The 15,784-nt window shown below is 34.9% G+C and overlaps 1 protein-coding gene across 16 annotated transcripts; it reads right to left on the bottom strand.

Moving 5' to 3' along the window:
* Nucleotides 1-5,754: 5,754 nt before the first annotated feature.
* On the bottom strand, nucleotides 5,755-10,091 carry LOC107830982 (uncharacterized). Of its 16 annotated transcripts, none has more exons than XM_016658694.2 (7): nucleotides 10,075-10,091; nucleotides 9,555-9,620; nucleotides 8,898-8,960; nucleotides 7,675-8,003; nucleotides 7,338-7,579; nucleotides 6,985-7,203; nucleotides 5,755-6,437 (listed from the first exon to the last, which is right to left on the bottom strand). In XM_016658694.2, exons 4-7 carry the CDS (start codon nucleotides 7,889-7,891, stop codon nucleotides 6,009-6,011), a joined length of 1,107 nt encoding a protein of 368 aa, XP_016514180.1. In that variant the 5' UTR covers nucleotides 7,892-8,003; nucleotides 8,898-8,960; nucleotides 9,555-9,620; nucleotides 10,075-10,091; the 3' UTR covers nucleotides 5,755-6,008. The 16 variants fall into 16 exon arrangements, with proteins under 16 accessions (XP_016514180.1, XP_016514181.1, XP_016514178.1 ...); XM_016658695.2 differs by having other exon boundaries at nucleotides 8,898-8,957; nucleotides 10,075-10,090; XM_016658692.2 differs by lacking the exon at nucleotides 10,075-10,091 and adding an exon at nucleotides 9,706-10,032.
* Nucleotides 10,092-15,784: the final 5,693 nt, after the last annotated feature.

Raw genomic sequence — 15,784 nt, 5'->3', positions numbered from 1 at the left:
CCAAAACACTCCATAGCCTATCCAAAACTCATCCGAGCCCTCGGGGCCCCAAACCAAACATGCACATAAGCCTTAAAACATCATATGAACTTACTCGTGCGATCAAATAGCCAAAATAACATCTAAAATTACGGATTTAATACTAAAACACATGAAATCCATAAGAACACTTGAAATTTCTATTTTCACAACCGGACGTCCGAATCACGTCAAATCAGTCCCGTTTCTCACCAAAATTTTCAAACATGACTTAAATATTATATTAAACCTGTACTGGGTTCCGAAATCAAAATACGGGCCCGTAACAACATGATCAAATATTATTCAAATTCTTTAAATCCTTAGATTTTCAGTTTAATAATTTTTAACAAAAATTCATTACTCGGGCTAGGGACCTCGGAATTCGATTCCGAGCATACGCCCAAGTCGCATATTTTACTAAGGACCCTCTGGGACCGTCAAAATACGATTCCGGGTCCGTTAACTCAAAATGCTAACCGCAGTCAACCAAAAATCACTTTTAAAGGAAAAAATTATTATTTTCTCAAATTTTTCACATAAAAGTTTTCCGGAAACGTGCCCGGACTACGCACGCAAATCGAGGAGAAGTAAGATGAGATTTTGAAGGCCTCGGAACCTCGAATTGGGTTCTAAAACGCAAGATAACCTTTTGGATCATCACAAAATGTATATGAAACAATAATAGAATAAGAACTTTTCAATAGCTAGAAAGCAGAAAAATGAATTTGCATTGCCTTGGTTTGCGTGTTACAATGTGTCATATTAAATAAAAAGCTTCCCCTTTATACAGTAGGAGAGTTTCATCCCTAATACAATTCTAAAAAGGGTAAAACTCATCCTTTCTCGTTAATTACTGATCTGTTACCGACATTGGGCGAGATTTGCACCGTGATATCCGATTGGGTGTGTATATCACGACCATCTGTTAGTCGTGTATAGCTGTTTGCCATATTTTTTGAGGTTCCGGAGCTCTTTCTAGGTTCGGAGAGTGTTGTCTCATCAGGTCCGATGGTGAGCACTCCGCTTGGGTCTCGATACAAAGAGTTCCTAGCTTCGATTTCGATCTTATATATTCATACTCTTACCTCGTTTGATCCACTGGGAAATTGGGGTGTGTGTTAACTCTGATATCACCCATATACACTCTTCCTTCTCTTCCGCCTTGAATTATTTGGAATAATCATTAATTTTACTATTTGGTCGGAGAGAGCATCATTTTCATTGAAACTATTGATCCTTTCTAAAATCTTCGCAAATTTAATACGGATGGACAGAAATGGGGGGTCTAGATGTTTTGGCATTAACTACATTTAGTTTATGGCAATTGGGTGCGGAAACATAAAACGGTATTAGACTATTTTATAATTTGAGGATATCACTATGTTAATACTATTAAAAAAATAATGACATTATGGGTGTGTTTGGTACGAAGGAAAATATTTTCCAATTTTTCCATGTTTGGTTAGTTTAAATATTTTGTTTAATATTTTTCTCATGAACTAATTTCCTCTGAAAATGTTTTTTCTATCAAGAGAAAGGAAAATATTTTCTAAAACTCTTTCTCAACCTTCCTCACCTTATTCCTCATCCTCACCAACCCACTCCCACACCCCATCCTCGCCCCAACCCAACACCGCCCCACTCCCACCTACCCACCCCACCCACACCCTAAATAAAAATATTATTAATAGTATTTTATTTTCATATTATAGATGGAGTTTTTTTATTTCAACAAATGAGTATTTTTTTTCATTTCAACAAATGAGTTTTTTTTCATGATATTAAAAATTATTTTTTCATTTTAACAAAAAAACTTTCTTTTTATGTAGAAAAAGTAATTTTTTTTCATTTCAACAAAAAAAAGTATTTTCTTTTCATGATATAAAAAAAGTATGTTTTTCATTTCAACAAGAGTATTTTATTTTTATGATGTAGAAATATTTTCTTTATTTTAATAAAATGTGTATTTTGTTTTCATGTTTTAGAAAGAGTACTTTTTTTTCAAACAAAAAAGAGTATTTTTTTTAGTAATGGAGCACAAATTTCAACGTTATTTTGCATAAAATATTAAAGCAGTACATTAGTTCCTTTAGATTTGTGTGAATTTTTGGAGACTTGGGGGTGGGGGGAGGGGAGTGAAGAGAGTAGCATAAAAATATTTTCCTAAAAGAATATTTTCTAATCTTTAACCAAACGCTAGAAAATATTTTTCACTCACCAACCAAACAAGGGAAAATAGGTGATAAAACCACTCATTTTCCATGAAAATATTTTCTAGAAAAACATTTTCCATAGAAAACATTTTCCTTTATACCAAATACACCCTATGCCTTGTAATTAGTAATCGTCTTAAAAATACTATAGATAATAAATAAATAATAAAATCTTCTTAACCAAAACTTTTAGATGATGTGATTCACACAATTTGATATGATATCAAAAGAAAGAAAAATTATAGTTCGAGCCTTGTAACTACTGATTAACAAAACATTTCCTGTTAAAATAGTTTAACCTCCTAATTGTAAAGATTTTGCAATTTAATAAAATTTTGGATAGTAGAGGACCCAATATGGTTGGACCATTTCGACGTTAATTTTCTGGAAAGATTCTTTATTCTATCAGTAAAATGCTTTAGAATTTGAAAGAATTATGATCCCAAACAAGAAAGAAATTTATTCTACCTTATCTTTCTTTTCTTTTCTTTTTTCTTTTAATTGTCTTTTCTAGTATTGGAATAAATAGCTCTCGAAGATAAGGACATAGACATTTTCATAATCTTCATGACATAACTGGTTTAGTTGGCCATTTAATGGTCGATAGGTTACTTTTCTCATACATTCAAGAAACTTCTAGCTGCTAGGTCTCTAGGTATATAATATAACTAGTGTAGTTGTTCGTGCTTTGCATGATTATAAAAAAAAAAAAAGTCAAAATAAGTTCATATAATTCATAATTCAACATAAAGAAAAATCAATCTTTAACATGCATCCTACATGAAATTCTTTGATAGAGGAATATTTCTCAAAGTTCCAAACTAAACTTGATTTTCCATTTGAATTAGTATGCGTGAACTTGACCAAGAAAAGAGGAAATAAAAAAAAATAACTATCAAAAAATAGTAATAGGACTATATCAGGGATTTAAATAGGGCAAGTTACATATTTGGTGGATTAACCAAAAATAATTACGCTCGCTAGCAAAATATAAAAAAAAGATACACCAATTATATATAAATATGAATATTACATTAATATATATAAAATATATATTTTTCCGAGTATTATCTTTATACCGGCTATCTTGTATACTTTTTCATGCAAATATGAGTTGATGTCCGCTTTTTTATTCTCCCTCTTAAGGTTCTCCGCAGTACGGTATTTGGTTTCCTACGGGAAAAGCACAATCCTACCGGAAAATCAAAGAGAAATATTTATAGCCGCTTTCAAAAATAATAGTCAACAAAATATATATCTTTTTATATATATATGTGTATTATATAAAAATATACATATTTTATATACTTTTGGCTAGTGGAATGCAAGTAATTTTGGCCGACCGATCAATTTTATATATTACCCAAAATCAAAAATCAATCAAACACGGAACTTCGTTCCGATCCTTCGGATATTTCTCATATCCTATGACTTGGATCTCAAGAACAGTAAACACGAACTCCTAGAGTAATATGGATTCTTAATGACTATCTCATGTGTTATATAATATACCTCTATCTGAAATTTATTTACCAAATACATCTATTAAAATCTGCCATGTAAATATTATGGTCACTATGTATTTTGGCTATTTTTTTTTTTTGTAACTGAATATTTGTTGAGTGAAATGTAAAACTCTTTTTTGATGCATTCATACTAAACCTTACTTCTAAGAGGCAATATATAAGTCATAAATTAGAAATTTTTTTCATATATCCACTACTTGCACCTAGTCAGCGACGATAATATTTTCCTTGTTCCTTCTTTAAACCATATTGTCGAACAAATAATGAACATGGCAAAGGCGATGGTTTCTTTCACCTTTGCATATTAATAAGAGTAGCTACCTAATATTCAACAAACACTACAAAAAAAAAGGGCCTAATTGCGGGGTTATTTTTAAGATTTGCGGCGGTTAAAAACCCCCGCAATATGTTGGTACGGCAGTCGCTAAAACCCCCACGGTAAGAGTCGCCGCAATCAAGTGCGGCAGTTTTTTGCCGACCGCCAGAACTAAGTAGCGGCGGTTACTTCGCGGCAGTTGACCCCCACAAATCTAAAATTTTAATATTTCTAAAATAATTTTCAATTGCGAATTGCAGCACCTGCAGTCATAACCTTGAATTCATTAAATTTTTTGAATTCATATATTATTGACAAAATCACTAATTAAGCTGTAAATCATTATCAAAGCAAAAAAAAAAAAATTTTAAAGTTAAGAGAAATTTAACATATCATAAAACCATAAAATATTATTAGTCTTTAAAACTAAATTGTCAACATTATGTAATTATAAAACTATAGCTAATACCAAGTTTGTGAAACTAGTTAATGAGATTGTTTTGATTTCTATTTCTCAGTCATTCATCCTTTGGAGCAGATCGGAAGATGTGTGGATCAGTCTGATAGAAAATAATCTCCCCGAAATCGCTAACATAATGATCCTGCTTCATGCTTACCTAGGCAATAAAAGTTGAGCTTGAGATCAAATAAGATTATATTTTCATGTTTGCTTTACATATACAGTAGTAACTAAACATCTTTTTATTTTATTTCTTATTACGGTAATGTCCAACTTGCATTTGTGTGGGGTTGTTTGTTCCCCCTAACTTTTCACATTTTAACCTTTTATTCCTTGAAATTTATGAAATTCAATTTATTTTTAGAAATGCACGTTTTCGCCTCTTATAGAATTTTTATACTTTGCTTTTTCTTTTTATGCAGCCAAGTGATATGTACAATGGACCCCTTTCGCTCATGGGCGCAAGAAGATCATGCGGTGATAATAATTCTAGTGACAACCGTTGATTTTATTGTAGTTGTCTTAGATAATTAATTGTGACAATATAGTTAGGTGGTTGGAGTTAGAATGTTGGAGTGAATGTTTTGTGTTTAAATTTGGTTTTTGAATCTAATTTTTTTTCATGTTTCATGGTTTATTTCTATTCCATCAATCTTGGCTTTCCCTTTTTTCTTTCTTGGTTTGACAACCATATGGTTAATTCCAAGGTGAGGGAAAATGACAGTAAAATATTGTTTGCTTCCATTAGCTAAAGAGTAGTCTTTGTGTACTTCTAGCTATTCTCACAAAGGTAATTCAAAGTAAAAGAGGGTGAATACGTTTGTCCTTTTGGTGTAGGCAAAGCTTATATTAGGAGTGTCTAAGTACCTTCCCATTATTTAACGTAGTTATTTAATTTCTACCTAAGCTATAGTCCCTGAAAACTACTCAACTCGTGCAAAACTATATATATATATATATATATATATATATATATATATATATATATATATATATATATATATATATATATACACACACACACACACACACATAATTTATAGTCTCAATCTCTTGGATAATTATATTAGTACTCAAACTTCTAGGAGTTTTTATCCTATGCGTATACTAACAATAATATCATCCGTGCTACTGCTCTTAAATTGAGTAATTATGTTAGTTCATTATCCTTATATAATCTCACAAATTCTTGATAACCAGTCCACATTCGGCAGAATATAATTTGCAATTATCACCTTCCATATACCAATCATTACAAAGCTTGGAAATAGTACAGATATTTCCCTCGAATGTACACACTATTATATCAAATTAGCTATAAGAAGAATGCTAAATAGCTATTAGAAGGACTGAGAAAAGAGATGTTTGTGCAGATATATTACACATTATGCTCCTAATTTTATAAAATTATGCCCAAATCAGACAATGCAGTAACTCTAGGTTCTACAAAAATAGGACTAACCTAAGCCACTCTATCTTTGCAAACAAACAAATTTAAGTTGAAAAAATTGAAGAACTTTACTTACTGTTGTGGGAGAAACAATCGAAGGAGAAGTAAAGAACCCCGCAAACTGTTTTGGTATTGTCCCTTCTTTCATTATCATATATGTCTTGAAAGCATTCATCATTTGATTGAGAGCATTCATCATTTGATTGTGAGCATTCATCATTTGAATATGATTCTGTTGGCATTGGGACGAACATGAACCTTCACTACTTGAAGCACTTGTACCACCAAAACGAGGTCTTACTTGTTTAAAAACTCTACTGGGGGCAGGTCCTAATCTCAAGTACCTCACCCTTCCAGAGTGCTCTTTTACTAGCACCTTACCAACGACATCATTTGGAAAAATTTGAGATTCGTCCATGGTGCTTTGGCTCAAAGCTAACTCAATATTTTCCTACACATACAAAACTCATTATTACAATTAAACCAATAGGAATATGTAAAGAGACTAATTAAACCAATAGGAATATGTAAACCAATACAAAACTCAACTTTTGCCAATTGATTCTTGAGAAATATTTTTAGTATGTTTTTTAGTTTGGGTCCAATTTGTGAAGCATGAAATATGTAAAAAGACATTTCTTGGATCCCTTTTCCATAAAGTTGTTTGAGTAAGTTGGCTGTTAGAGTTCAAATTGATAGTTGACAAATAATGAGAATCACCATGAGTAAGAATGGAAAAGCAGGGTACTGAATTTCCTATGACTGATATGAAATAGAAGAAGTGATATAGGAAATGGACAGAGTTAGCTAATTCACTTGTTTAGGCTGATGACAAGTTTCTATAAGGCATGCAATAAGTCTTTCAATACGTTTGTGATCTCAAATGATCAGGTTTTCCGATACAAAGACCAACATTATCCTGTTTTAGTTATCTAGCTTACTCCTTATTCCTCATGATTTCTTTTTTTGAGATAAGCTAAGAATTCGCAGAAACTTACGCATATTACTTTTGCTTCTTTATACTGGTAATCAACAAAAGAAATCCATTGATACCGCGGAACTCCATCCGGCACATTATCAATAATCTCAGCTCTACTTTTAAGTGGGTTTTCATATGCACTCCACAAGTTAAGCTTATTTGCAGCCCATTTCTTTCCAATAGATTTATAAACATGTTGCCGCGCAACTGACTCGGTTGTCTTAAAGAAGAACTTGGGCTTCAAGAATAAAACATTTGTTAGCATATCTATTACATGCAAATATAAAGTTAAAAGACAAAATAGAGATATAGTTGTCCTTCTCCAGAAAAAAAAAATATAGTGATATAGTTGTATGAATATAAAGCTTATACCTTTATAATTTGATCGAAGACGCGGTTGAAGTATGACAAAGGTAAACTAGCCCATTTCTCACAATGGATTGGAAATAAAGTGCAGTCGCACGTTAAAATTTCACAAAAACCTGAAAGTAGGTTGTGTGCATCTCCAAATGGTTCATCTAGGTAATCAAAATCAACCACGATACCTTCTTCACATGTTAAATTTAGCACTTCCTTGACTTTCACTTTGAGTTTTTTCACATTTTCTTCTGAATCTGTATAAGAAAAGAGATAAGATGAAGCCACGAGAGAGATGAACAAAGGCTTAGAAGGGACTGCTGAATATGCATTAATAGTCAAAAGTATTTACCTATTGCTTCTACAGTCCAGTGGCTCCCAAAATGCTTTCTAAATGCAGTCTGAAATATTGGAGCTGGCTGTGATGAGTTCTGATGTGTTGGAGCCGGATGTGATGTTGAGTGAACTGACCGAGATGGCAGTGATGCAGAGTAAACTGCCGCCGCCGGCTGTGATGCGGCTTGATCCATCGGAGCTAGCTGAGATGTTGAGTGAACAGATTGAGACATCTGTGATGCTGGCTAAAATGTTGGAGCCGCGTGCAATGTGGGCTGATCCATCGAAGCTGGATGAGACGTTGAGTGAATTGATCGAGACATATCTGAAATTCAATAATTAATCCTGCTACAGGAAGAATGAATTTAATAAGTAGGCAAAGCATATCCACAAAAAACTTCAAGATAGAAGAATGGTGTGCAAGTCAGAAATGTCGTTATCGCTATAGCTAACAATTTTTGGTATTAATTAATAAAACATGGCAACCCTGTCTTATTCTAAAATATGGTGTTCTGATCTAAGAAGTGCCCATAGGATGCTATGAATAAATTCTGTTTTAGCTTCAGAAGTGGAGATGCTATATGCAGAAGAAAGGAATCTGTTGTTAGTTTTACTGAGATAATACTATAGTCCCTGCATTGATTCAAATTCCCATATTTTTTCCTGGGGGGGGGGGGGGGGGGGGAAGCAAGTCATGTCTCGAGGGGCCAAGCAAGTACATATGGTAAAGGATACACGCAAGAAAGATTTACAAAAACAAGAATCTGAAAGGTGCAGAAATAAGATATACACAAACAAGCTTAACAGAATTCTTAAAGGAACTATTCTAACAGAATTTAATACATCACATTGCATTCATTTAATAAAAAAATTAGTCCGAAACATAATTAAATTCAAAACTGAAGCATGAAAAAGATCAACACCATCAATAGTAAAAAGAAGCATATAAAAGAAATCTAACACCAACCTTTGAATCACCATACACACCTATATAAATCCTCATACAACATGATGTAGAACATTTATATTTCCTACTAATTCAACAAAAAAATCTCAAATAAACAGAGAAAACCCAAATCTAACAGAAAGTACCCAAAGCAACAACAAAAACAAAATTAAAGTCACAAGCAATTGAAACACACACAAAAATTGCAGATTATACAAACCCAAAAATAGGGAAGATGAAACATCTGTAGAAATAACATTACACAAAACCAAAAATAGGGTAGAAGAACATACTATAATTAAAGATACTTGTCGATTGCTATGCCAAAGTGAGTGATAGAGATGTCTATGCCACTGCTATAGGAACAAAAAGTGAGGAAAATCGATGAAAAAAGAGGAAAAACGAGGATTGAGTTTAAATCTTACAAACAGAATGAGAAATTCATACAAAACTTTTGATTTTAAGAAAATTAAAGTAGAAAGAAGCATGAAATTTCAGTTAATCTCTCAAAATTGACACCATTACCTTGAGTTGTGGAAAAATGTTAGTGAGAAGTGGCGGAGCTTTTCAGGTTTTGTTATATTTGTATTTTGTTATAGCCAAAAAAAATGAGCAAACAAAAAAAGTGTGGGAAATATTAGCGCTAATTTTTTCCAGATTTCGTAGGTTTTGAGCCACCGTTATTTACTTATATTGTGTCGGTTAACTAAACCCCTGCTATTTAATAAAATTTGCAGGGGTTGGAATTGACCCCGCTATTAAACCGCTTCAATTTAGGCCCTTTTTTTGTAGTGAAACTCTGTAGAAACTAATGCCGGCGAAAATTCCAAAGAAATAGTTTATAGGGGCTGACGAAATTCTAAAAATTAAATAAAACAAGCTAAGGAGATAATAAAATAACAGTCAAGAAAAAGTCACAGAAAAACTCATCAAAAGGATAATGAAGATACCATTGAGGGTCATTTTCATGAGTCACAACTACTGAAATATCAAAGGCACATACGGAAGACATCCACCTGCAAGACTGATAGAAATTAAATCTAATATGAACAAACCATATTTAGCAAGTTAGATCTTCAAGTTCCAATAGAGTCCACAGACCTGTTTCAAGAGAATCTATTACAATTCGCAAGGTATGCTTAATAAAAGTTATGAACATCAACAAAGAAAGAAAAAAAACTGAACTTTAAGAGAAAAACTACCCAAATCTATATACAAAAATAGAATAAATAGATAGATACTATAATCCAAAAATATTGGGTGGAAGTATGGAACATCAACAGAAGTGGAAAAGTAGAATGGCATGTAGACGAAATACGGAAGAAGCTTTTGAAACTTGAAATAACCCTTCCATGTAAAGGGATCCGTGACGGACGCTACAAGGAGGAAAGGTCATAACGTATATATGAATTAATAGAGACATTTCAGTTAATTATTATTATTATTATTATAGACATAGATTTTTATGACCTTTTATAAAGTGGCGTCTGTTGAAATTGCATAGCATTGATTGTTGCAACCGTTGCACATTTCTTTTTTGAAGAAGATGACTTCTGAGAAAACAAATAACATGATATTTGTTAATTTTTTCTTTTGTAACTGAAATAAATATAATGAGATGTAATAATGGTCAATTTCCAATTACTAAGCAATTTAAATGAAAAGAATGAAAGGAAAAAGGCAAAAAAAGGAGAAAAAAGATAAATAGATTCCTTGGCCAAAGAGATGTGTCAAGTCACCTTTTCTATTCCCTCCTTTATTTGTCTCTTCTTTTATTATATATAGATGATTTGAATATTGCTTATTGATAGTATCATAATTCATCTTGAAAATCTTTACCTCTCTATAAAATTTTAGAACTTCTACAGGTTTGATGATTAGGAATTAAATTTTTATGGCGAATTTATAGAAGCATAGTAAAATTAAGATTGTTACATTAAGTTTGAAATTGTTAAAAATACATTTAGTAAATACTTTTGACAAAAAATATTCCTCGTACAGATTAAAATAACGCGCACAATATGTTTATGTATAAACAAAAAAATATTGGAAAATAAGCTCAAGCTATGACAAGATAATGTTGGAAGCACATTATATACAACAGAGCCAAACTATGACATTAGCCTAATTATGACATGCACTAAGGAAGAAGTCATTAATGCAGAAAACCACGAACCATAAACCATCACATTTAACCATTAATAGTACCAAATTTGCTTCTCGTTATAACAATTAAATGTTGATCATATGTCTGACAATTAAATAGGCACTAGTTTAGTGATGAAGACAGTACATTAATTAATGATGACAATTTAATCAAGGCCTAAGCTGTCACGTATAGTATATCTAATCAACAACGGTTCTATCGGGGCTGACCGAACCCTTTGCTGTCGCATCCTTCGGCCCTTTCATAGGGCAAGAATCGGCCCTTAGAAAATCACCGATCCGCATCAAAATCATCTTTTTATTTATTCCTGTTCTTTTCTCGATCTCGACCGTTGGTTGATACCGGAAACCCAAACTGTCATCTGCTATCCTTATCTTTGATTCATAACGGTTATGGACATCCGCCCATGTGGTTTCTTGGAACTCGAGCAGGCTTTCTTTCAACTTTCGGGAGGCGTCGGAGCTCCTCGGGTTCAACCCCTTAGTAAATGCCACAAGTGTCCATTCATCTAGCTCGACCGGTAACAACATCCTTTCTTTATGGAAGCTGATCACGAACTCACGTAGCAATTTGGACTCTCCTTGCGAAATTCTGAATATGTTCGCCTTCCTGGCCTGGACCTTCCTGGCCCCGGCACGGGCCGTGGTGAAAGAATTTGCGAGCATATCAAAAGAATTTATTGAGTGTTCATAAGAGTGTATACCATGTTAAGGCCCCCTTCATGAGGGTTTCTCCGAATTACTTCAGCAGGACTGACTTAATCTCATGTTTGGCCAAGTCGTTTCCTTTTACCTTCATTGTATAAGTTGTGGTGTGCTCTTGAGGGTCTGAAGTCCCATTATACTTCGGTATATCTAGCATTTCGAACCGTTTCGGAATCAATTCTGGTGTTGCGCTCGGTTTGAACGGCAATTAGATGTACTTCTTCGAGTCCAGACCCTTCAACACTACTGGTGCACCCGAGATTTGGTCCATTCAAGCGTGGAACTCTTTCGCGTTCTGATTTATCAGCTCATTCATTTTCTTCATGAATCTCATGAGTTTCGTTTTGAAGGAATCATTGTTGTCCAGCTCCGCTACCGATCACCCCGGCTCTGTCGAAGCCAACCTCTCCCCTCGGGGTGTTGTTATCACTTCTTTGATGGGTTTGATTTGAGGGAGTGTCAGAAGGAACATGGCCTCTTCCATTTGTGTTGTTGGATGTGCCTGACAACGCCTGCTTTACTTCTGCCATGGCCTGGTCTTTCCTTGAGATCTGGCCCATAATCGCCTCTTGCTGCTCTCTCAAGATCCTTATTGTTTCCGCAACGTGCTCGCCCTCAGCGTCATTGGGAGTTGTTTCCCGCACATGTCGGGGATATCGACTGCCATGGACCGGAGTTTCTTCGTCCCCCTCATTAGGGGTGTCACTGATTGAATCCTCATGCTGAGGTAGATTTTTTTGTGCCTCAATGTTGTGTGAGATGTTGACATTGTTAGTTGCCATTGTTTTTTTTATTATTATTTTTGCTATGAAAGAATCAAACAAGGTAGTAATAGATGCAGTAATAGATGCAAGAATCAACTCAATTACGCAGATGTCTAAGCACCACGGTGGGCGCCAAACTATTTACCCGTAAAACGGTACAGTTGAATTTATAACGTGGTTTATAAACAAGCGAATCGATTTGATCCCAAAATGATAAATAAATTAAATAAAAATTAAGATTTAGCTTTGAAATTGAAAGAAATAGCAAGCATGGTTCCGGGAGCAAGACTTACGAATAAAGCGATAAGAACAGTACTAGACGAAAAGTAGAGTTGTATTATTTATCTTGAGAATATAATGTAGCATAAGTTTTTCGAGAGATTTCGTTTCTTACAATAGTTGTTCAAGCTCCTATTTATATTTATACCTAGGGAACAAGATCCTAGGATCAAGCCTCTCTTAAATGACAATAATGGAGCCATTAATAAATGTGTAACGGCAGGCCAGGAATGTGAAAATTCTTTGCAACGGCAGCATATTTAATACTAAGAAATATTCTTCATTAAATGTCATCCGATGACAAACATTTGTTTGCCTCCGTTAACTGCGTTCCCCTCGGGATCTACCCGATACCGACCGAAGTTGTTGTCATCAGTCTTGGTTTTCACTCGCTTCATCTTTCGTCTGCCTCGTGTTCCACGTGCCATGTAATCATTCAAGCATTTAATATAAAATAATTTTACCTTATACATTTATAGCCATTGATTATAGAAAACATTTCATGTTAAAATATTTTAAACTCCTAATTGTAAAGATTATGCAATTTAATAAAAAATTTGGATTATATCGAACCATGATACAAAGTTAGGTCGCTGAGCTCGAGGCCCTGGGACTGATGAAGATTGAGACCAATCAAGATCGAGACCAAACAAGATAGAGATCGAGGGGAACTTACCGAGCCGAATAACGGAAAGCCAAAATATTCACAATCGGATGAGGATCACGGCGCGAATCCCAACAATATCAAGAAGAGCTCGATTAATTAGCCAATCATGGGATTTCTTATCTCATATAGAATTGTACCTAGAGAAGGACTCCCTACTATATTAAGGGGAGTTATATCATTTGTAAACGGCATTATATTCGCGCAATACAAAGCAATATACTGTCATTCTCTATTTATCATTGTCTTGTTATTCTGTTCTTAAGCAGTTGATACTTATTTGGTTCAAGGGCGACTAAACTCGAGGGCCAACGCTGTTCAATTTGTGTGGTTTGAATTTATTCTGTAATTGTCTATTTCAATACTAATTTATTCTTCTTAATTTGTATCAAGTAATATCACGTGTCTTTAAAACCGCATATAAATTTAATTGTTATCCGATTTTAGTGTAAGCAGTTTAGTGCCCACTGTGGGGCTAAGGATAATAGTGATTACCTGGTACAAACTTTCGTGACACACACTATTTTACACTTGTTCTTTGAAGTATCGTTGATTACAGGATTAAAATGTCAAACTCTCATTCAGCACCTCAACACATTGACAGTGATCTCGGCCACCATGGCAAAAATGAAAACATGCACCACGAAATGTTGTAGCCCCTGCTGACCTCGATGGAATTCCCGCTGTAGATCCAATCGATGTCAACTCACATGTAGCTATTAATGGAAATCTGGCTGTTGATCCCGAAAGCAGCATCCGCGAGGATACCCGATCAGCTACTCAGAGTGCATGTGGTGGTGAAGATGCGGGATCTAGTTCATTTTACACTCGTTTTTACTTGAAATTTGATTTAAAATGTATACAAATAAGTCCCAAAGGCTTAAATGTTGTACTTGTTTGCAGGGTTTGGTCTAACAAGTGACAAACAGTCAAAAACTAGCTCAAAAAGGAGAGAAACATGCACAAGTACCAAGAACAAGTCAAGGCACTGCTGCAACATAAAATCCACTACAGCCGCAAAGGACCCACCGCGGCCGCAGACCATTTAGTGCGGTCCGTGGTGGAAAAGTTCAAAAGTTGCACTTTTGGGGGCTTCAACCAGTGCGGTCCATGGAGGATTTCTTGTGGTCGCATTAGTCTCTCCGCGGCCGTAATCCATTTTATGTGGTCCGTGTAGAGGGGGTTTCAGAGAGATTGGAGTTTGAAGATGGAAGCCAATGCGGTCCGTAGTCCTTTTTATGCGGACCACAGTTGAAGCCGCGATGCAATTTATGCGGCTCGCGGTGACCAGATTCAGAGAGTGAATAGTCAAGCCAAGAAGCCTCATTGTGGTCCGCGGTGTATTTTATGCGGACCGCAGTACCTCGTCAGGGGTATTTTTGTCAAGAAAATTCGGCCTAGTATAAATATTTTTTTCCACATTTTTAGGGTATCTTTTGTAATCTGTTAGATCCCAGAGCACGTGAATGGCTGTTTTATTCCATTTTTAGTAATTTGTAGCTAGATTAACACTAAATCTTTAATATCTTAGTTTGTAATCATAATTTATGGGTTATTCTTCATCTATTTCTCTGTTTTTTTCTATTATTATGAGTAGCTAGATCCATTAGCTAGGGTTGTGGCTCAACTTTAGTGTGGGTATTTGATGGGTTTTTGATTTAAGGCTTAGATGTTTATGGGTAGTTGATATCTGGAATGATTTGTGTTTTCCATGTTGAATTAGTGGTTGCAAACACTAATTTGTGCCTATTTGACTTAGGCTCTTCTTGAGAAAGAAAGCTTGAGTCTAGGAAAATCAGTCCAACAAGGAATTAAGGTGTAATCAGGAGATTGATAGCCCCAATTAAATGGTTAAACCTAGAGATAGTAATACCCAACTTGAGCCTATATTTCTTGTACAATTCTGACACCCAATTGGTCTTGAGAAAGTTAATTAGGTCAAAGTCACTCAAACTACCAAGAGGTATAGAGTGAGTGATTCCGCGCATTGGATATATCGCAATCCCCAACATAACTTCTTTGCCTTAGGCTTTAGATCCCGTCAAGTATTCACCTAGGATAAAGTCACTTCCCTAGTGCCACTTCAACTATTTAGAAAATGTTACAAGTATTCACTCTTAGCTTAATTTAGTATCTTATTAGTATAAAAATTAGAGGTAACAACTGAACAACTATGATTGGAAGAGTAATTAAGAGCACTACACATCTCTAGTTTAGATAGGAATCCAATTCCCATTTCTAGCTCCCTGTGGATTCGATCCCGACCATCTCGAGTAAAAGTTGCTTCGACCACTCTTGCCACTTTGTAGTGGTGTAGGGTTGGCACCAATCACATTTTGGCGTCGTTGCCGGGGAGATAACGGTTTTGTCTATCTATCTAAATAGTTTTGTGTATTGTTCTTCTTTCCTTCTGTGTTACTAACTTGTGAGTGTCGCAAATTCAGGTACAAAATCGCAGCAAACAACTCACCTCTTTGAGATCTTCCGCCGGGAGAGGAGGTAGATGACAATATTGATGGTAAGGTTCCTATAGTACCTCAAGGACAAAGGTGAGGCCGCCAGGCCAATGAGAATGTTCCAGACCCTCCCCCACCACCTCCAA

The sequence above is a fragment of the Nicotiana tabacum genome, chromosome 3 (assembly GCF_000715075.1).
Source record: "Nicotiana tabacum cultivar K326 chromosome 3, ASM71507v2, whole genome shotgun sequence".
Lineage (NCBI taxonomy): Eukaryota > Viridiplantae > Streptophyta > Magnoliopsida > Solanales > Solanaceae > Nicotiana > Nicotiana tabacum.
This window is presented reverse-complemented; position numbering and strand designations above follow the sequence as displayed.